The sequence below is a fragment of the Bufo gargarizans genome, chromosome 2 (genome assembly GCF_014858855.1).
Source record: "Bufo gargarizans isolate SCDJY-AF-19 chromosome 2, ASM1485885v1, whole genome shotgun sequence".
NCBI classification, from domain to species: domain Eukaryota; kingdom Metazoa; phylum Chordata; class Amphibia; order Anura; family Bufonidae; genus Bufo; species Bufo gargarizans.
This window is the reverse complement of record NC_058081.1, coordinates 296,865,605-296,889,052: the sequence shown is the minus strand read 5'-3', so window position 1 is coordinate 296,889,052 and position 23,448 is coordinate 296,865,605. Positions and strand designations below refer to the sequence as shown.

The window sequence follows — 23,448 nt, the reverse complement described above, 5'->3', positions numbered from 1 at the left end:
TTTCCATGAAATACTATAAATCAGGTATACCCAGACCACTCTGTGGTGAAGAACGGGTACGGACACATGAAGCGATGAAGAACCGCATAGCCAATTAGCCCACAGCTGCCTTTTATTTAACAATGAAGACCGCACTGCATAGTCCTTCTTCATTGTTAATGGCCAAACGGCACCTGTAATGCAGCTTTAAACAAGGACTGTTGCCGGTATGGGGTTTGGTTGGTTAGGTGGTGGCACAAAATGCTGGCATTCCCACTTCTCCAATACCAGAGCTCTCCTTCCCTACAGGTGGGAGTCCTTCTTCTGCCATCTTCTTCTTTTTTATGCTTCTCCTCCTTTTCCACATGATCTAATATCAACAAGAATAGGTCATCAGGAACCTCCAGCTCCTACTCTCTGCATCTTGCAGACTTTTCTAGGACAATGAGACTTTGAAGGATGAATTGGAAGAAGTAAAGCCAGCAAAAGATAAGGATGGTCATGGCCAAGTTTTTTATTTTATGCTAATTAGACCCTGGGTGCAATGAGGGTGGTGCCTTTGCACCTTGCTGCACCCAAGGCTCCTCTCATCTTCACAGCTGGCCATACCCCAACACTTTTACTGATGGGGCCAGGCAGTGAAGAGACATTTGCATCTGGCCCTGAAATCTCATGGGAGCATGTTTGGCGCATGAGCTCTACAGGGGGAGTGCCCGACAATCTTTAAAGATATTTACTTTCTCCTGTCTTTTCAATCTGATGCAGGCCACCATGACAGCTTCTTTAAGCCACTACTTGTATTTGCAGAGAGAACAGAGACAACTTTGGCTCTTTACTTTTTCAGCAACATTCCTACCTTTTTCCAAGCTACACAAACTCTCCATTCTGCTGATACCCTGTTGCTGCCCTATCTGCCTATGTTACTGTACCTGCTATATGACATGATGCCCCCAAATATTGCTCTTCAGATATAATGGTATCATAACTGTAATTGCCTCCAAAAATATTATCACATAGACAGCATATACAGCACCCCTGCAGACAATAATGCCCCCCAAAATTATAGTGCCTGATACATATTGCTTCATATGGGTATGTTGCACAGCACAGTAAAAGTCCTATCTTTTGTATCCCATAAAATAATAGTGATCTTCTAAGCATGCAGTAACAATAACCTTTTATGCCCCACCAAAGTAGTAACATCCACCCCATATGTAGTTTTAATGCCCTATGTGCCGTCTAGACAGAAATAATGACCCTTTCGTACCCACTAGAAAGTAATAACATCCCCTGTGAGCACCTAGAAAGTTATATTTCCCCATACTGACTTACATGCCCATAGACAGTAATTATGCTCCCTGTTTGCAGGTGATAATGTCCCATGAGTTAAAAGATTATGATACCCCCTTAATAAAAAATTATATCTGTGCCCCCTTAATAAATAATGGGTGTTTTTCCCTCTTAAAGGGGTTGTTTCACTTCAGCAAAGAGCATTTATTATATAGAGGAAGTTAATATAAGCAACTTACTAATGTATTGTTATTGTCCATATTGCTTCCTTTGCTGGGTGGATTAATTTTTCCATCACATTATACAATGCTTGTTTACATAGTTATGACCACCCTGAATTCCATCAGTGGTGGTCGTTTTTGCACACGGTAGGAAAAAGCAGTCTATCTGGTGGCCTGGACCATGGGAGAGCACATAGGCTGGTGTTTTTTTCCTGTAGCGTGCAAGCATGGCCACCACTGATGTATTGCAAGGTAGTTTTAACCATAGAAACAAACAGCGTATAATGTGATGGAAAAATGAATCCAGCCAGCAAAGGAAGCAATATGGACAACAATACATTAGTGATTTGTATTAACCCCTTAGTGACCACCCATACGTGTTTTTACGGCGGTCACTAAGGGGCCTTAGGCTGGGCTGCCGCGTTTTTACGGCGGCCCGGTCTAAGCGCTGCACGGCTCCCCCGTGCAGCGGGGAGCACGGACCCGGCTCCGCAGGAGTGCCGATCCGGGCTGTTTAACCCTTTACATGCCGGGCGCAATGGCGCCCGCTGCATGTAAAGTGGTGACAGAGGGAGCGGACTCCCTCTGTCTCCCATCAGCACCCCGAAAATAAGATCGCGGGGTGCTGATGTGTTCGGAAGCTTACCTCACTTCCGATCAGGGCCCCGAGCCTGTCTTCAGTTATTTCCAGCAAGCCGTGCCTCTCTGGCGCCACCTGCTGGTCAAGGTTTGAATAGCATCGCTATTGAAATGCTATTGAAATGCTATTGAAATGTAATGCCTTATAGAGATAATGCATTACATTTTAAAAGCAATCAAAATACTGTATATTATAGTCCCTTTGTGGGACTTTTAAGTAGTAAAAAAATAAATAAATAAATACACATTTATTAAATAAAAAAAATTCCATAAAATAAAAAAATATGCTTTTTTTTTCATTGAAAATACGCTTTTCAATGAAAAAAATTGCAAAAAGAAAATATCCCCCATATGTTTGGTATTGCCGTGTCCGTAACGACCCGGACTACATAAATATTACATAAATTATCCCCTATGGTGAACGCCGTAAAAAATAAAAATAAAAAAAATAAAGAATTTCTAATTTATTCTTAGTTTCCACCGAAAAAAACGTAATAACAAGCGATCAAAAAGCGCCATTTACTCCAAAATGATACCAATGAAAAATACAAGTTGTCCCTCAAAAATCAAGCCCTCACACAACTCCATAGAAAAAGAAAAAAAAAAGTTATGGGTCTTGTGAAGTGGCAATGCAAAATCATTTTTTTGGTTAATAAAAGGGGTTTTATTGGAAAAAAAAGTAGTAAAACGTAAAAAAAATTATAAGTATTTAGTATCACTGTAATCGTACTGACCCAGAGAATAAAGATATTATGTTATTTGTACCGAAAAATGAACGCCGTAAAATTTATAATGTAAAAACGCAGTGGCAGTATTGCTATTTTCCCCCATCTCCCTCCCAGAAAGAGTTAATAAAAGTTAATCAGAAAGTTATGTGTACCCAAAAATGGTTCCATTAAAAATTACAACTTGTCCCGTAAAAAAACAAGCCCTCATAAAGCTATATAGACGAAAAAATAAAAAAGTTATAGCTCTTGGAACGCGACGATGAAAAAAGGAAGAAAAACGCTTGGTCATAAAGGCCCAAACAGGCTTGGTCACTAAGGGGTTAACTTCCTCTACATAATAAATACTATTTGCCAAAGTGACACAACCCCTTTAATAAGTAATGTCCACTAAGCCTCCTTCAGTAACAATGCCCATTCACATTTTGAATGAATAAAAATGGCATATGTGCCCCACACACAATTGCCACAAAAAAAAGTCATCTTTGCACAGCTAGCATCCTGGCACAGTTGGCGCAATGCAGTGATGTCACTATGCTGTCTGCGCCAGGACACTGACATCATAAGTATGGTCTGGCATCCAGTAGGCTGCTTGCCTAAAGTGACCTGTATCCTACCACATGGTGAATGGTAGGGCATGGTAGGCCCTGCTCTGCCAGAGGTTCAACGATATTGGCATCCTGCAGATGCCTGCCTGAGCCCAGGATCACTGCCTCCTTCCTGCTATCCAAACCTCTGAGTGGGTAAGGTAATCTCCCAGAAGCCTTGTGAACGCTTGTTTTCCAAGCGATTACTGTCAGGTTCATCCTTATTGATATGACTCCTTCATGATATTAGGAGAGTGGCTGTCTTCAGAAGGCTGCTATTTGCAGACATTCCTTATCCATACAATATGGGGAGCAGTTGCAAAGCACTCGTAACTTAATAGGAGAAAATCCCGATGCCTATTTTTATAGCACGCTGTTATGTGTGTAATACATATGCTGGACAACACTGCTGATTTGGACTTTCAGAAATGTTGAGAAGTGCCTATCACTTCTTTAAAATAGCCACTAAGGCATTTTCTGATTCAGTCTTCCAGTGATATCTTTGTCCTTGCCAGTTGTTATATTCTGCAGTGTTTTTCTGGATGGGTATGAGCCAATATTGGAGGAAAATATCTCTCTTCCTTAAAGGAAACTTGTCAAGTTTAAAATCCAATCCAATCTGCAGGCAGCATGTTATAAAGCAGATTGATATATAGGAGGAGATTTATCGAATCTGGTGCAAAGGAAAACTGGCGTAGTTGCCCATAGCAACCAATCAGAGTCTACCTTTCATTGTTCAGAGCCCCTTTGGAAAATGAAAGGTGGAATCTTATTGGTTACTAAGGGCAACTAAGACAGTTTTCCTTGACATCAGTTTTAATAAATGACCCCAATAGTTTGTGGGAAAGGATTCTGTAAGGCCTTATTCACACATCCGTGATAAAATGGTCAATGATTCATCTGTGAAGGACATAACGGGAGAATGGAGCGGCGCCCAGGGATAATAGTAAGTGCAGTGAGATCCCCGGGCGCCGCTGTACAGATCATGACACTTAGTTCACAATGTTTTGCCAGATGAAAGGTCCTCTTTAAGCCAGGAAGCGGCCAGCTTCCTACTGGATCCTATTATAGTCTATGGGGCCTGGTTGGTACACGGCACTATCCAGCTATGCCGGATCTGGAAAACAGACTATGCCTCTGTTGGAACAGCCCGCTGTGTGAAACTAGCCTAAGCCTGAACTTTACTTATTTGAGGGCTTACAATACATGTGCTCACTTTATTCATAGCATTTTTAGATTTGTTTAGAACTGGCCAGCTACAAGTGAAACATAATCTATCTTTGACACTGTAGGGGTTAAAGGGGTTGTATAAGAGTTTAATATTGATGGCCTAACTTCAGGATAGGTCATCAATTTCTAATCAATGGGGGTCCGAATCCCAACAATCCCTCAATCAGCAGTTTGAAGACTTCCTAGGCCAGTGATATCACGATCATTGTTTACATGGTCTATTTGCAGCTCAGTCCCATTCAAGTAAATGGGCTTGGGCTGCAGTATCAAGCACAGCCTCTGTACTGTGCTTGGTAAGCTGTGAGGAGGGGGCAGCGCTCACCAGAGTGCCATGGCCTCCTCAAACAGCTGATCAGTGTGAGGCTTCGTTGTTTTGGTCCGCATCCGAGCCGCAGTTTGGGTACGGACCCATGCTGCAATGGGGCCGCAAAAGATGCAGACAGCACTCCGTGTGCTGTCCGCATCCGTTCCTCCGTTCCATAGCTCCGCAAAAAAAATATAACATGTCCTATTCTTGTCTGTTTTGTGGACAAGAATAGGCATTTCTACAATGGGCCGCCCTTTCCATTCCGCAGATTGCGGAAGGCAGGCGGGCGGCTTCCGTTTTTTTGGGGACCGCAAAAAACTGAACGGTCGTGTGCATGAGGCCTTAGATAGTTTCTTCAAACAATTAGATGTCACTTTTAAACAGGATGTGATTTTGTTATCATCTTTGCATTTTGACTTACTGCCTTTGTAAATGTGCATTTCTTTTGTGCCAGAGTTTAAAACCACGCTTGTCTCAGTGAAGGTAACTGGGATTGGCATATCATTTACCCATTTGATGAGAAAAGATAACTCTCATCTGTGGACCAGATGATGGGTCTGAGGACTCCACCGCAACCTTTTCATGTGAACATTATAGACCACAGAGCATACTTTCGGGATGTCCAAGTGTATAATATTTATGTTAGACATAACAGTTTTCATGTGTTACAGTTTTAGATCCCTTTTTTAAACAAAACAGAATAGTAGCAATGTTATTCATCAGTGTTTTACATACAAAAAAGAAATTTTAATGCTAAACTAATTCTCTTGGATACAAGCCTTGCTGCAATATGTGCTAGCAGAATAACAAACGCATATGGAATAATCAATGTGGACTTCTGTCTCCATACAGCAGAACATAGGAATATGATAAATAGTATTCAGCGGCGCACTGATTCCCTGTGTTTGCTGCAGTATCTTATTGCATTAACTCCTAACTAAAATGTAGTATTGGGATAATAGAATACAAAATCAAAGTTGACAGTTATATAGACCTAGAGGAGCTGCTAACCTTCCCAGGAAAATACCCTCAGTAGTAAACCGATTTGCTTTTATTCTGAATAAATTCACAAGTGTCCTATTTGTTTTTGGGGTTCCCGACGGTCTGAATGAAGTTTGCTGAAATTTATGCACATGCTGCAGAAAAAAAAATCCATGCATTGCAATTTGAGAGGGAACTTCACAGCAAAAATTCACATGACATCTCTGAGGGCCTTTCAGGCAGACACTGCCATTTCACTGGATCTGTGAAAAGAAGCATGGTTACCTGCTCCTCTGCTCGTTCGCTCCCCTGCTGCCACCACTGCAGCGTTCCAGTCCCCGTTTGTCAACATACGGTTTGACAGCCACTGCAATCACTGGGCGCTTCCATCATATCAGTGGGTCATGTGATGCAAAGGTGACGTGTCGCCACTGCAGCCAGTGACTGGCTGCAGTGTCCATCAAACCGGATGTTGACACTCAGGAAGCAGAGAGCTGCAGCGGTGGCTGGGGAGTGAACGAGCCAGAAACAATCAATGTGGAGTACATAAATATGCTTTCCTCCACAGGTTCAGCCACAGTTGAGTGTGGAGAGATTTGCTGAAAAGGCTCCCAAAGATAGAAAACCCCTTTAAAATCTGCTGCTTTATATCTGTTGCGGATTTTTTGTGCAGACTGTGAATGAGATTGGTTTCAATCACATCCACTTCAGCGCAGAGTTCATGCATGTGTGGCCATAGCCTGGAGATTGCTGTTACATTGCAGTGCCTGTTTGCCGTAGGCTCCTAAGTGCTGATACATCATACATATACAGTACATAGATCCCCACTGAACCTGATGGAGACTCTTATTGACCTCTTTCTGCTAAGCTGCCTTATAGTAGTTCAGGTAAGCTGTTAGAATTGTGTATGACAAAGTAGAAATAAGCTAATCGAATCCCACAAATTGGAATTCGATCCGAATTTCAGGATAAATTCTATTCGCCTCGAAGCCGAATTTCCTTGTGCTTCGTGTTAGCAAATCGATTTAACCTGAAATAGTGTAAAAATTTAAAAAAATCATGCTTACCTCCTCCATTTGCTTGCGACCATCTTGATTGAAGATCTCGGCCAAAAAATCTGATGCATGGTGACATATGACATCATCACCACGCCAGCCAGAGTGATGACATCATCTTGTGCCGCGCAAGATTTTGTGCCAGATCTTCAAGCAAGATGGCGGCCCGTTGCGAGCAAATAGAGGTGGTAAGTTTGATTTGAAAAAACAATTATGTTAATTTTACACCGTTTTTACACTCAGATGCCACGATCATGTATGAACGTGGCATCTGAGGGGTACAATTATGGGGAGCGCCGCTAATCGCAGCTCCTGTCATTGCATCGGGTAATAAAAAAAAAGCGCTTAGTGACAAAGTAAATCGTAACAAAGCTAACTTTTTGGGAAAATTTGGCGAATCAGTCGAATCGAACTTTTCAATAATTCGCTCATCTCTATGACAAAGCTTGTTGACAACCAGCTATATTGGACTATGGTAGACTATGACCTGTACAATAAGTCATGCAATGTATTTGGAAAGTGACTCAACTTTTATGGAGATTGCATCTATACTGTAATAGTCAAATTGTGCTCAAAAGTAGACATGTCCTTTAAATTAGGTAACTTTTGGACTGAGAGTTGCTTAGTGTGCTCAGTATTACTTTACACATATTTAGATCATTACCCATTCATTATTTTGTCTGGACTACTGGCTTTAGGATCATCTCATACACATTTTGTAATATGTGGTTAAAGGGATTATCCAGGAGTACAAAATTGCTGATCCGCTGATTTAATGGCCCATAGCGCTCCAGCTGATCAAGGCGGTGCTGGGAGTCAGGCCCCCACCAATCTAATTGGATCTGATGGCCTATCCTTTTTATAGTTCCAAATATCCCTTTTGAATCTTAGTCTACAGCTTTCAGATGTTTTTTGTATAGTTTTACACAATTTAAGAAATTGATGCCTAAGTTCGTAGTAATAATACAAGAAGGAGGAGATTACCTAAATGCTTTTCTTCTGATTTATTACACTTGAACCAATGCCATAAAGAACATCTATTTTATTAATTTGTGGTTGGTAAGTATGCCAAATAAACTTTAAAGGCTAACGTCTCTTCCTTTAAGGACGTTTATTTTATAAGGCAGCTTTGCAGCAAAATGTTATTCACATATGTCTGTAATATCACATACAGCACAACAGCTTTGCCTTTTTTCTGGCTCTTCTTCAAGATGTTGTGAAATGTATTACCGCTATAGATTATATAAAAATGCAGTCTTTTAACTCAGGAGACATTCAGTGTTCACATTTCTGAGTAGTGGGAGATTTTTAACCCATACAAGTGACTGGCTTTCTGAACATATTGTAGGGATCTGTGTACTTGTGGTGAGGTCGCTAATGACAGACTCTCAGACTTCGGGGGTCAAATCTCCAAATTATGTTTATTTTCCTCATAAACATGATAGACATACAGCAGAATACAGGGTGTCCAAGTTACCCATCACTTGGGGTGAAGCCACAGCACATAAATCATAACAAATGTCAAAGAAAACACCTGCCCGTCTGGGCGCTAACTATACAGTGAACCTCTATCTCTCACCTATGCCTTCATGCCTTCTATGTCAGAAAGATCAGGCTTTACACCGCCACACAGTCAAGTAACCAGTATGCTCTGAGGCCTCTATTTATTCTAACAGTAACAATCCCAGAAGCCACACCTGGGATCTCCTCAGGCTAGGGGGAATAGCTATACTGGAGTACTGGTGTGGAAGGTCCCACTGCTAAACTTACCTATCAGTCCAAAAAAATCCAGCCCACAACAAAGTCTGAACAAAACAGCTCCAACAAACTACACTTTGCTGAACGAAACACAGCTTTCTGCATTCTTTTTATCTTACCCAGCTGAGGACTTTTCCACACACCATGTTACAATTTGCTACAGTTTCTGAAACGATTTTCATCAATTACACAATGCAGTATTTCTCTGTAATGTAACTTTACTTTTAAAATCCCCTTATCTACACTTTCCACTCGAGCTCAACTTTCTGCATGTGCTGATGGCCTCCTTCTTCCCATCTGTCAATGTCCCCTGTATCAGTGATAACACAATACATAATGTAATAGATGCAATAGTAATTCTTACCACTTTCAATGCAGAGATCCAGCTTATGATATGGGTACAAAGTAGCAACATGGTAGCCGATCACTGCATAAACTCAAAAGACAAGTGCTAAAGATGGGACAAAGGGTGATGTGAAAATAAATTGTGTCATAGGACTATACCTTAGTAGGCCTCTCTTTATATCTAAATTTGGCTGCCCTGGTGGAGGCCTTCTTTAGGGGTTTCCATCACATTAGACATCAAGAAGACTGCAACATGCAGCTCAATTCCATTAGTCAAAACAATTGAATCGTTGATGGAATTCTAACAAAGCAAAGTATACATCAACAACATTGGCACAGTAATATGGCTTCCATTATAAGTAGAAGCCATAGCATGGGAACAGAAATGAATGTCATGAGAAGTAGCATGCAACAGTTCATTTTGATAAAAAATCATTGAAAGAAAACATGCTGGTGTATGAAATCCAAGGCATACAGTACAGTCATTTCTGTGGGTCTATGTCTAAAAAGAAACCCCATTTCTGAAAAGGGAAACATAGCTATAGATGTCCTCAATATCCTGTAATGACTGGCTTTTATTTCACAGCTTTGGCCATACGGTGTTATATTGGTATTTATCTAGGCTCCAAGTGAGTCTTTGCTTGTGTTCTCAGTGTGATTGAATGGTTTTAAGTGCATAACTGAGTTAGAGGCCTGTTAGGGATTAGGAGTGTTCTGTTCCAAAGTAATGTTTAGATAAAAATGAATAAACGGCAAGTACCTTCACACATCACTTATTACAGGTCATGTGTGGACAACAGGAGTTCTCTAGAGGACAGACAGTAAACTAATGGGGAAATAAGGCCATACAAAGGCCTGGAAAAGAAAGCAGCAGCAGACAAGACCGGCAGTCATTTTTTTTTTCCCTTATTTTCTCTGAGACTGTTCATTCTCAAAATATTTTGAATATAAATTAGACTCCAATGTGACCCTTGCATCGAGAAGGTGGATGTTAATATAACTTTCTGTTTTAGTTTAATTCGTAGGATGCCTGTTCTTTATCCTCGCCTTTGGCAAGGCTTGATATAAGTATTTTGCTGTCTGGGTTGGAAATTAAATTGACACTTTTCAGTCTATGCATCGGAACCATACTGCTATTGCATGTGGGCAAATCATAGGTCTTGCTGTTTGCTGGCAGCAGTATGTAGCCAACAAGCCTTAAAGGGGTATTCTGGTTATTTAAGTTTATCCCATATCCACAGAAGCTACCGGTACTGATCACAAGAATGGGGATCCAGTACCCAGTGGAACCCCTCAAAATGAATGGAGTGATTGGTTGGGCATGCACACGGTTGCTCCTTTCATGTCTATGGGAGTTCTGGAGATAGCCGAGCTCTTTACTATCTCCAGAACTCCCATAGAAATCACCTGACTGGCTGTTCCATTTATTTAGGAAGACTTCATGGGCTCTGGTGTGCCCAATCTCATGACCAGTAGGGGTCTCAGTGGTAGGACCCTCGCTAATATAATAGTTATTCTGTATTCTGTAGATAGGGGATAACTCATTGTACTCGTTTTACTTACACTGATAAACGATACCTCTAATAGCAGTCGATTCATTTTGTAATTGCTATATCATGTTCATACTTTTAATAGACTGCTATTGCGGCTCTAGTCGCAATTAAATGTGCTTCTTTGCAAAGGTAGATGACTTAATTGAAGTTTACAAACTACTAATCCAGGATCCATTTACTTCTGACAGTTTCATTCCTGAATGAACATTAAAGGGGTTATCTCATGATTATTGTAAAAAAAAAAAAATCTGACATCATATAGTATATGACAATCTCTTTCTAACAAAGCTAGAACCAGCCCTGTACCTCACATGGATCCAGAGATCTCCCCATTCATTGCTCTGCTAGATTTATATCAAGCTGGCAGCTCACGAGGAGTGTCTTCTGTGCTGCAGCTAAGGGGGCGTGTCCATGCTCTTCCTATCACAGCTCAGGAGGCAGTTGAAGGATCAAACTGAGCATGTGCGGCCATCTTAGTGAGCTGGACAAAGAAATAAGAAATAGAACAAACAGCAGGTGGCGCTATACAGATACATTTCATTAAATATCTCACTAGCTATACAAAACTTTTAATTTCATGCAATTACAAAAGTATTCCAATCCAGGTGCTGTTTTGAAAACTGTAGAATATATATCGTGGAACAACCCCTTTAATTGAAGATATATACCGTACGTTGATTGGTGCTCATTTAATGGGCCTTACATAGTCCGATGCAAACTAAAGAGGGATGAAAGATTGTTACTATGCTCATTCATGCGATCATTTCCATATTGTCTGCAGCACATCTGCTTTTTACTAAGGGTGACGTGTTTCAGCTAAACTTTGATTATAGTTGCTGCATAAAAGATGCAAGAATTAGAAATGAGCATCGCCAGTCTGTGGAAAAGGTCTATTACAGTAGACACTCAGGCTTGTTTGTGGAGTGTCTGCAGATAATTGCTGACTCAAACCTATGGAAAGCAATTCTGCAGCGCTACCAATGTTCCTTAATGTAGCCATTAGTATCATTAACAGCCTGCGAGTCAGCTAAACTTATACTATAGGAATCATCTTAATTCCCCTAGTTAAAAATATGTAAATAAATAATAATTGAACAAATCGTCTCTGTCTAGACATACACTTCTGTCCATGGAATTATGTTTTTGGAGTTTGGGGGTAAACCAGTATACAGTTTTTTATTGTTTTTCATAGTTTTTCATTTTTGTCATAATTTTTTCTAATTATGTTTTGACTTATTGTTCACTTTGCTGATCCATATCTCAAGTGCTATCCATTATACCAGCAGTGTACAGAAGAGCCCTGGTATTTATTCTCTTTTTTTTTGTGGATTACAAATTTGCTCGAATTAAAATTATGGGGAATGGTTTCCCCTTTTCTCAAGTTCTTAAATGTATCCCCTGGTTATATACGAGTCAAACATCAGCTGGTGCCCTTTGGGAAAAGAAAGTTTACTTCTACTCTACTTGCCATGAAACCAGATAGCTCCCATAATGCACTGTTCTCAAGTGACAGGAAACCAGCAGAATTGTGAGTGTAGGTTTAGGGTTAGATTCAGGGCCAGCCTTGTCTTGGATGCTGTGGTGTACCTTGTTTTAATACACCCTTATAGTTGACCATACGGTGTCCATAACACTGGCTGGTAGTTGCCTATCATGCCGCTAGCATCCTCAATGAATCAGGGAATGTAACTGCATCCTGTGCAGCTACCTCTCCAAGAAGGTGGGATCAGGGGAGTAAACTCTTGTTGCTCATGCCAGACCAGTCGGGGGACGGCTAACAAGCCCTGTGCACTGGTCACATTCCCCTTAGGCCAGTCCTGCTTAGACGTGAAATAAAAGTATTTATAAAATTACCGAGCATTTATGGGAAATTTTGCATTGCTACTGTCAAAAGAATTATGCAACCATTTGTTTTAAATGTGTCTTTCCTCTTTTGCTGCAGAAATAAGGAATGGAAATCTGAAAGCCATTTTGGGACTGTTTTTCAGTCTGTCGCGTTTCAAGCAGCAGCAACATCAGCAGCAGCAGTATTACCAGTCACTGGTGGAGCTCCAGCAACAGGTGACACATTCCCCTCCGCCTGCTGAAGGCAGTCAGCCCAAAACGCAGCAAGATATGCAGTCTAGGTAAGCATAGAACACTGTAAGACAATATGTTAGCATATAGGAAAAAGCTAATGTAAACCGGTATAGAGGGGTAAAAGTTCCAGGGGCTGAGTGTAAATAAATTACATGATATGGGTGCTAAAAAATGCAGATCTGTTACACCAGAAGGCAAAAAGTGGCGCGCTGCCATGCTAGTGCCCTTGCCAGTCTGAGGTCTGTTTTGGAAAGTAAATGGTATTTACAATGGACACTTAGGGGAGATTTATCAAAACTGGCATAAAAGAAAACTGGCTTAGTTGCCCATAGCAAACAATCACCTTTAAATTTTTTAAAGGAGCCCTGAAAAAATAAAATGTGGAATCTAATTGGTTGCTATGGGCAACTAAAGCCAGTTTTCCTTTTCACCAGTTTTCACAAATGTGACCCTAAGGCCTCATGCACACGACCGTTGTATGTTTTGCAGTCCGCAAATCACGGATCCGCGTCCGATTGTGTTCCACAATTTGCGGAACGGCACAGACAGCCTTTAATATAACTGCTTATTCTTGTCCGCAAAGCACGGATGCGGACAGCGGATGCGGACAGTACATGGAGTGCTGTGCACATCTTTTGCGGCCCCATTAAAGCGAATGGGTCTGCATCCGAGACGCCAAAACTGCAGCTCAGATGCGGACCAAAACAACGGTCGTGTGCATGAGGCCTTAGCCTGGAGAATCAGTAGCATGTAACATGTATCAACACTGTCATGTCCAAACTGCCTGCCTAGAAGAAACAGTGACAGTGGTCAAGTACTCCATTTCTTAAACACTGAAACATAGAGAAATTGTAAAATCATGTACTTACAATGCATGTGTAATGGGCTTTTAATAATAGGTTTACAGGGATATAACATTGAAATCCTATCCTTAAAATTGACATACTACCACCTATGTTACTGTGTCTGGTGGTGCAATAAAAGGGCCACTGCCCTATAGGGATCATAAAGACCCATTATTTCTAATGATTGGTCCGGCACCAATTATTTAGGAGTCTAAGTCATATGTCCCAAAAACATTATAGGGATAGTAATTGTCATTGATGGCCTGCCCTTAGAATAAGTCATCAATATGTGATTGGTGGGGTTGGGCCCTCACGTATCAGCAGAATGAAGGGCCTCCAACAACTTTTAATGTTTATTCAGACACTGCAGCTCATCTATACTGTACATGCCAGTTAATACAAATTGGCTCCATTTGAGTGAATGGGTTAAGATACAGTACCAGGTGGTGCTCCAGATGCAGTGGTGAATGAATCACAGATAAAAGCCATACTAACTGGTATAATGAATGACAAGCTCTAATGCCAGTTCTCAACAGCATGCAAAACAAGCTTTGTTTATGTGGCATCTTCATTCTGCCGGTTGTGGGATCCCCATGGTGTGACCCACTGCAAACACACACTGATAGCCCACGCTAAGACTAGGCCACCACAGGAAATTCCTTGAAAACCACTTGAATGTGGTTTCCTATATTTTATCATTTGCAGAAGACCATATGGTAGAGGGTTTGGTTCTGTTGTCCAAATGTGTTGATGTTTCTTGTGAACTGACTTGACTTGTTCCTGGTTTACTCAGTGATGCATTTGTTACTGATTTCAATACTTGTAGATGTGACCTAAACCGCTCATTGGTGTCAATGTTTGCATCGTGTATCACATGTACCATACAATAATACAGATGTATTATTAATATGACAGTGATACAGATAAAAGCTCATACATGATTTGGAATTCTGTTGCTTTGCATAGTCCATGTGTCATGATAACTATGCAAGTAATGTTGTTATACCATTGAAAAGTCTTCATTGATGGGAAGTATGTCCATGGGTAATGCGGAGGACCAAACGCTCATAGTGGGTAGCACAACACAGACAAGTCTTCTAGGTGGGAGAAATATTTAGTGCATTTACATTTTTTACATATTGTACTATGAATAATATCTAGTGCAATCTTATATCTTCATGCTTTAGGCTAGGCCTCCATGCTGGCTTCGGGAAAACAAATAGCATGATAGTCACAACAGTTGTCCCACGGATTGTCACAAATTGTGACTTTTTCCTCAGCCAGGACTTATTGTGGAGACCTAGTCAATCACACTACAGTCTTACGAGAATTAGGATTTTGTATGGAAAATTCTAAGCTTCTAATAGTTAAATGGGTTGTTTCACTTCAGTAAATAGCATTTATCATGTAGAGGAGGTTAGTACACGGCACTTACTAATACGTTGTTATTATCCATATTACTTTTTTTGCTATATATTTCACTTTATACACTGATTGTTTCCATGGCTACGACCACCTGGCAATCCATCTGTGGTGGTCGCGCTTGCACGTTAAAGGAAAAAGCGCCGGCCTCTCTGAAGTTTTTTAACGAACGGACTTCTGAGCTTGATTTGCTCAAACCTAATAAAAACAATACATTAGTAATTGGCTTGTATTAACTTCCTCTAAATAATAATTGCTATCTGCTGAAGTGAGACCACCCCTTTTAATATTAAAGGGTTGAGTAATTTTTTTTTTTTTTCATCCATAGCTGACCTCAGGCAGAGCCATGTACAACAGTGTAGAGGTAGTGTTGCTCTTCAGGACAGAGCTACATGGACAACATATGCTACAAAATTGTTTTTATGGCAGTATCTGCCAGAAAAAAACTCATATGAAATTGGAGACATATGGGGTACAGCAGAGGCCTCCTGCACCTCTATAGAAGCCATACTACAGCTATGCACAACAGAAGCCATAATAGAATCGTGTGCTTGAGGCCAGATACTTCCCCTAGTGTATTTTAACCAGAGCAATGCATTGTGGGAGCTCAGCTGTTCAATCACATGCTTGATCGTATTGCATAGATAGGAGAGAAAGGTACCTTTGTATATCAGTGAATACATGAAATTGCACAGTAACATAACAAGTAGAGATTGGTATTGTCATGTCTGAAAAATTATCATTGATCATATGAGACTCTCCTCCACTTCTTATCTATACAGACTACTGATAAACAAAACGTTAAAGTCAAATCTGAGGTCTGTTCTTTTTTCCAGTTCAGTGAGATAGTTTGAAATACAGATAGTAACCCTTTTGGTTACATAAAGTTTTATATTGTGTATTATTTTAGCAGGTATAGCTATTAACAATGCTTTCTGATATGCTATTATTCTTTAAACCTGATGGGGATGTAAAGACTCCATTACATGCAAGAGTTTTTTTTATACCATCATATAATTGTCGAAGTTTGAAAAATCCTTGACAATGATCTGATGATCCTTCAAAGGTCCTTGCCACCAGAGGTAAGGAACCTTCTCCCTGCCGGGTAAGGAGCGTCATTGTTGTCGTCCGGTAGCAGATCTTGCAGCATCATTTCCTTAGGCACAGGAGTACTGTAATTAAAAAAAGCCGGACCCCATAGCCAACTTTAGAATGGGCATAAATAATGTGTTATTCTCTGTCTCGGTGTGAATACAGCAAAACCTAATATATGTAGTTTTTACATTTTAATTCATTTGTGATCATAGCACATTTCATAGAAAAAAGGTCAGTGTAACATGTAGACCTTCCAAAAAAATTGATAAAACATGGATCGCACGTCCACAGGCTCCTCATTCATCTGGTGTTTCTCAGAACAATTTACATAGCTTTTCAGCATAATTACTAGTCGGCTATTTGTATACATTTTGATCAAAGTAAGTAAGCCCACTTACCATAACAAGGTTGCCTCTTTCGACTCTAGTTTGATGCAGCACCACATGGCAACCACCGCCGCCAAAACACAGCACCCACAGGTGGCGAGACCCAGCAGCCCAAAAGCACCTCTTCTGTTGGACTGAGCCCCCTTGGCACTGGGCCCCACCAACCCACAGGCATAGCATCAAAGCCACAGCAGCAACCACACAGTACTGCACCAGGTGAACAGGTGGTCTTAGAACTAACAACAACCTAAAATTCCAAAGGGAGAAAAAACATGGAGCGCACATCCACAAGCTCTGCATTGATCTGTTGCTTCTCAGCACAATTTATATTTTCAGCATAATTACTAGTATACAACACCATAGTCGACTTAATGCACACAAGGCCATTTGTATAAATTTTTTATCAAGTTTGACATTTCAACATTTAAACCTTCTTGATATAGGTGTGAGCCTGGTGCAAGTGTTTGGTGCTAATTATTTTATGCCATGATCTGGACGCTGGTAAAACGCATGATATGTGGCATCAATAAAAGACCTAATTAGATACAGAATGAGAGATTAAATGAGTAAGCTCTCACCTTTTCACTTTTTTTTTCAAAAAAAAAAAAAAAAAAAAACATATGTGACAATCAGAGAGGAAGAATATTATCTGTGATTGATAGTGGAGGAGGGGATAACATGCACAGAAGTCTATGTTACCCCTTCCCCCTTAGGCCATAAACAGTAGTTATACAGGGAGAGGAGGATCTACAGTACTTCTCTTCTTCCTTTCAAGCCCTTCTGCAGACTGTCCTTCACTGCCGCCCCCCCCCCCCCCTCTCAACTGGAGGGGGGTCTATCTCAGGTTGTATAGCATCTAGAGACATGAACCATATCTTGTTTTAAAGCAGAGAATCCAAGCTTTAAAACAAAAGTGAACACTGAGTTAAAAAATATCCCTTTGTCCCTTTGTGATGGAAGTGAGGCTCAATACATGTGGATCTGTATTAGTATACATGGCACACAGCAACTTTCTATAGACCAGACAAGACATAGATCTATTTTAAATGTCTGCATGTTTGAATTCATTAAGTCAAAGAGTCTAGCCAAGCCTGGGCTGAAGTTTCATATCAAGTGTGAATATAGTAAGACTTAATGTCTCATTCATTCTTTACAGTTCATACAAACAAACAAAAAGATAAGAGGTAAAAAAATGAATCTTTATTCTGGAGGGAAAATGAATCGGGTAAATCCAGTAGTTTCCCGTTCTCTAAAGATTTTGATAAAAACCAGCAGCCATGGAAGGTGCTGACTATATGTACATAAGTATTCTTGTACTTTGCAGTTACTGACAGTAAATGCTTCCTCTAAGATAAGGCAATGTTTTTTTTGCCCTTTTTATTGTTGTAATCTAGACAGATCTCATAGTTTTAGTTACTGCAGTTTAAAAATGAGTAATGGAATAGTGTACAGCTTCCCTAGCATTAGAAATGGCTTTTTAAAGAGAAAACAAAGCACCAGTCTGTGAACAAGTGAACATGGCTGAGCTGTAATTCTAGACACAGCCTGTGGACAGGAGTGGCACTGTTTGCAGAATTTTTTTTGCTCTAATTTTGTTAATGTAGTCATAAATGTGAGACTTTAACAGACATTAACAGATACAACTACAATTGGAATATTGAAAAGAGAGGTGTTTGCATAAGGGTGGATACAGGCAGCAGGCGGCCCCTTGCTTTTTGACTGATGAATTAATTAAAGTGAGGAAGAATGCTTCTTTCTGGCTCTGTAAATTCCTTCAGCAGGCTGCCAATCCACACGTAATTGTGAGTCTTGAGGTCCATTAGTGAAGTCCTGGTATTATTCTTAAATAAATTAGAACTGGACCATGTTGCCTACTGGGTCTCTTGGCAGTTGCAGAGGTTGCCCATACGGCATGTCTGCCACCCACTCTTTGGAGGCTATTTGTCATTTTGACAAATCTATTTCTAAATTCATTTATGGAACCGAGAGCTAGGGTTAACAATTTATTGCAGAAAATGCAGAGGCCAAAATGCTAGTGTAACTACCTAATGAATAATACAAGACCATTTGTATGTGCCACTTCTTGTGTTTGCAATGAAAAGAGGGACTTCTGGACACATGTTGACTCATTAAAATAAGAAGTGAAACCATAGTTTGCAGAACAAAACTTTTTTTTTTTTTAATTAAATATATACATTTCTCTGGTAATACACAAGTGTGTTCAGTAGTGCATGGATGTAAAAGGACAGTATTGGCAGAAAAACCGCCCTTGTTGCTCATATAAACCAGATTTTTCATTTCTTAAAGAGGACCTGGTGCACTTCCTGCCATGTCTGGTTTACAAAATACATGCACTCGCCTCTGGTTATTTTCTGGTCCTCCGCTTGTTTCCTGCTGTAACGGACGGAAGCCTCATTGGTGACATGACCACATGTGATCCAGCAGTGGGGAGCTGCTTGGGGACACACCACTGAGGCCAGTCATTTGGCTACAGCAGCACATGTGACCTCACCTGGAAATAAACAAGCCAGGGACTGGGAGATCACAAATGGAGATAGGCACTGGAAAGGAGAAGAGGAGTGCAGGTGAGTATTATTCTTTCGTTAGGTACCACACGCTATGGGCGTTAATTAAAAATGTAATAAAAAAACATAATACTGAAAAAAAAAAATAAGCCACTAGTTTTGAATCACCCTTGTAGTATTTACACAGAAAATAGGCCAGTCTCATATTGTATTGTATACTGTTTTAAAGAAGACTATTATATTATTATACACCACTGTGTATAGGGTAGGTCAACCATGGTCCATGTACTCATCACCAATTCACACTGTTTCCTTAAAAGGGCTTTAGAGTTCATAATTAGGGATGAGCGAATTGACTTCGGATGAAATGCCCGAAGTCAATTTGCATAAAACTTTGTACCAATACTGTATGGAGCAGGAGCTCCATACAGTACTAGAATGTATTGGCTCAGATGAGCCGAAGTTATTGCTCGTCGTGAGACTTCGGGTTATAACTTCATAAATTAATTTGTACTGTAAAAAAAACATTTCCCGAACTCAGGTTCAGTGCCAATGTACCACTCGGAACCGAACCCGAGTTCGGGAAAAGTTTTTTTACAGTACAAATTAATTTATGAACTTATTGCGCGAAGTCTTGTGAGACTTCGCGAAGCAATAACTTTGGCTCATCGGAGCCAATATATTCTAATACTGTACGGAGCTCCTGCTCCGTACAGTATTGGAACAAGGTTTTATGCAAATTGACTTTGGATGTTTCATCTGAGGTGGATTCGCTCATCCTTACTCATAATATATAATTTTATAATTTTTAAGGGCCAGAATGGCACAAAAGCAAAAAGTGCAATAACAACCTCATTTATCCACTGTTGCTCCCATTCAAGAACTTCCCAGATGTCCTCTGCTCTCTACTTCCTGTTTCCTTTCAATACACAGGAAATGACTGCTCAGCCAATCACTGGTTAGGACAAGACTGGTTGACTTTCATGTGTGCTGAGAGTGACCAGGAAGTAGAGGCCATCAGGAACCCAAGTGTAGGAATAGGAGCAGGGCAGAATTGGTGAGGCGAATATTGTTTCTATTGTTGCTTTAGGCTATTTTATTTATTTTGCCCCCTTTTTTTTTTTTAAAGAAAACAATTGCTGGCTAAACATCACCTTTTACTGTACAAATAAGTCTCAAATCATCAGTACATGTAGTTTGTATTATGTTCATACATCCAAGTGAACTATTTCATTATAATATGTGACTTTCAAGTATATTGTCTTTATGTTTATTGACTTTACAATGTGTTAGCTCACTGTTCCTGTATCCCATTATAACTGGATGTGGATTTCATTGCAGACATTGCCTTTAATTTGTTACCATTCTGTTTGTTTTTGTGTGCATTGTTCTTGTCGCCCATCTGCCTAGTCTGTGTTTTATGTTTGTGCGTGCTGGTAAAATGCTTTTATTTAATTGTTCTGTTTCTTCTCACACAGTCTGGCAGCCAGATATGCAACTCAGTCTAATCACAGTGGGATTGCAACAAGTCAAAAAAAGACTACTAGGTCAGTTGACACCTCTAATTTATTGTGTGCTAGTGATGGCCATGAATACTTATGTCCTATTTCACAGACACAACAGAATATTAGGAAATCTATTATTTTAACATAAGCTGAGCTGCCAGATGGCATTTCTTATAATAACATCATAAGCAGTATTACTCTTGTCATTTATGGAGCATTTCATTAATCAATAGTGTATATAACACACTTTAATATTTTTTAATGTAAGGCTAGTTTCACTCTATTGCTAAAATGTTTTGGCGGGCTGTTCCAGTATCCGACATAACTGGATACTACCTTTCCCCCTTGAAGCCCATTGATTATAGTAGTATCTGGTGGGGATCAATCCTGTTTCCAGCAACAAAACCGCTGCTGCAGGGGTATTTGCCGTAAACAGGTTGGATCCCCACCGTGTCCCGCTATAGTCAATGAGGCCAGTTGGTGATCTGGCAGTTTCCAGCTTTGCTGGATATTATGAACTGGCAAGCTGTTCCTTATCCAACATTTTAGCACTAGTATGAAACTAGCACAAATATTTATTTTCCAGATTGCATTTATTTGTTATATAACAAGCTAGCATCTTGCAAAGTCCCACATTTTGTATGGAAGGGGCAAGTGCTTATTCCTCATGTCCCATTTGCCCATACCAAAGTAATGTGGGGCAGTAGCTGATAACTGGAACTGTCAGCACGCCTTGCGGTACTTGCTGATGCTATCTACTTCAGTATCAGTAGTTTTCTACCGTCAGCCTCCTGACCAACTGTATCAGAAACATGCCATGGGGCAGCTGGGAAGAAAGTCCATCTTGCTAGTAAGTATAAATGACTGATTATACTGAATAGGTTTGATTTAAAGCACATTATTGAATTCAGTATTGATATTAAAGACAACAGGACCATGGCTGAAAGACTAATATTGTAGCCGTGGTTAGAATTTTGGTTGGTTTCCTGGAAAATACACTCATTGACACACATAAAAATACAATAACAGATCCAGATAGAAATGTTGGCATGTAGCTGTCACCACCAGACATCTGAGAAGCTCTGACAGACGTTCTTCAAAACCTCCTGCTTGAGGTTCTTTTGTTTTGCTTTCGTTTTGTCATCTCGTTAGCCTCTTTCAGCTGTCATGTAGTTGCACTGATTGCATTCCTTTAAATCCCTTCCCATACTGTATCACTTTGCGATTTATACAACTTCCTGGGGTGTGTACATGCTGGATGCTACAACTGATCCTTCTACAGATAAGTCTGTTCATTGATTTGTGTTTTCCTGTTTGCTTGATCCTAGGTGACCCTGATTCCCTCCGTATTAAGTGTAGGGAGCCGGTGGTCATGTCGCCTCACTATTATAGGGTGTTCAGGTGTCATATAGTTGAGGTGGCCGCTTCTGAGGTGGGTGTGGGTGCGGTCTTATCTCAGGGTCCCTCTCCTGCCAAATGGCGACCGTGTGCCTTTTTCTCGAAGAAACTCTCCTCCGCAGAGAGAAACTACGATGTGGGAGATAGGGAGTTGTTGGCCATCAAGTTAGCTTTTGAGAAATGCCGCTATTGGCTAGAGGGAGCCAGACACCCTATTACCGTGTTTACTGACCATAAGAATCTGGCCTACTTGGAGTCAGCCAAGCGTCTGAACCCGACACAGGCCAGATGTTCTTTTCAAGGTTTAATTTTGTTGTCACGTTCCGCCCTGGGGTTAAGAATGTGAAGGCGGATGCCCTGTCATGTTGTTTTCCGGGAGGTGGGAATTTTGAAGACCCGGGTCCCATTTTGGCTGTAGGTGTGGTGGTCTCTGCTCTTTATCCTGAATTTGAGGCAGAGGTTCAGGCAGCCCAGGCAGAGGCTCCTAATCTTTGTCCTCCTTGGCGGTTGTTTGTGCCTCTCGCTTTAAGATACAAGGTTTTTAAGGAGCACTACGATACTGTCCTTGCTGGGCACCCGGGGGGTAGAGCCACAGTGGATCTCATCACTCGGAGATTCTGGTGGCCGGCGATTCGTAAGTCAGTTGAGGGTTTTGTGGCAGCCTGCGAGACCTGCGCTCGTGCCAAAGTCCCTCATTCACGGCCATCAGGTCCTCTCCTTCCGTTACCCATTCCTTCCCGTCCTTGGACACATCTGTCCATGGACTTCATTACGGACCTGCCTCGTTCCTCGGGGAAGACTGTGATTCTGGTGGTGGTGGACCATTTTAGCAAAATGGTGCATTTCATTCCTTTTCCTGGCTTGCCCAATGCTAAGATGCTGGTGCAGGCATTTATTGATCACATTGTCAAATTGCATGGTATTCCTTCGGACATAGTCTCTGATAGGGGCACACAGTTTGTTTCCAGATTCTTGAAGGCTTTCTGTTCTCGCTTGGGGGTTCGGTTGTCATTCTCTTCTGCTTTCCACCTGCAGTCGAATGGCCAGACGGAGCGCGTCAATCAGAATCTGGAGACATATCTGCACTGTTTTGTGGCGGAGAATCAGGAGGATTGGTGTTCTTTATTGTCCCTTGCTGAGTTTGCTTTAAATAACCGTCGTCAGGAGTCCTCTGATAAGTCACCATTTTTTGGTGCATATGGGTTTCATCCGCAGTTTGGAGAGGGGTCTTCTGGTTTACCTGATGAGGACAGATTCTCCTCGTCTTTGTCATTCAGATTCAGATTCAGGATAATCTAAAGAGCATGAGTGAGAGATATAAGCGTGTGGCGGATAAGAGACGTGTGCCTGGTCCGGACCTGAATGTTGGTGATCTGGTGTAGTTGTCTACTAAGAATATTAAATTGAAGGTTCCCTCCTGGAAGTTGGGTCCTAAGTTTATTGGGCCTTACAAAATCTTGTCCGTCATCAATCCTGTTTTCTACCGTCTTGATCTTCCTCAGACTTGGAAGATCCATAATGTT

General features: G+C 40.9%; 1 protein-coding gene across 5 annotated transcripts in view; it reads left to right on the top strand.

Moving 5' to 3' along the window:
* NAV3 (neuron navigator 3) overlaps positions 1-23,448 on the top strand; it is a 542,271-nt gene that overhangs the window by 328,567 nt on the left and 190,256 nt on the right. For all 5 annotated transcript variants that reach the window (XM_044280408.1, XM_044280405.1, XM_044280407.1 and 2 more), the window contains 2 exons: positions 12,613-12,796; positions 20,501-20,569. In XM_044280408.1, the coding sequence (XP_044136343.1) occupies positions 12,613-12,796; positions 20,501-20,569 (253 nt within the window). The remainder of the gene's footprint in view (positions 1-12,612; positions 12,797-20,500; positions 20,570-23,448) is intronic.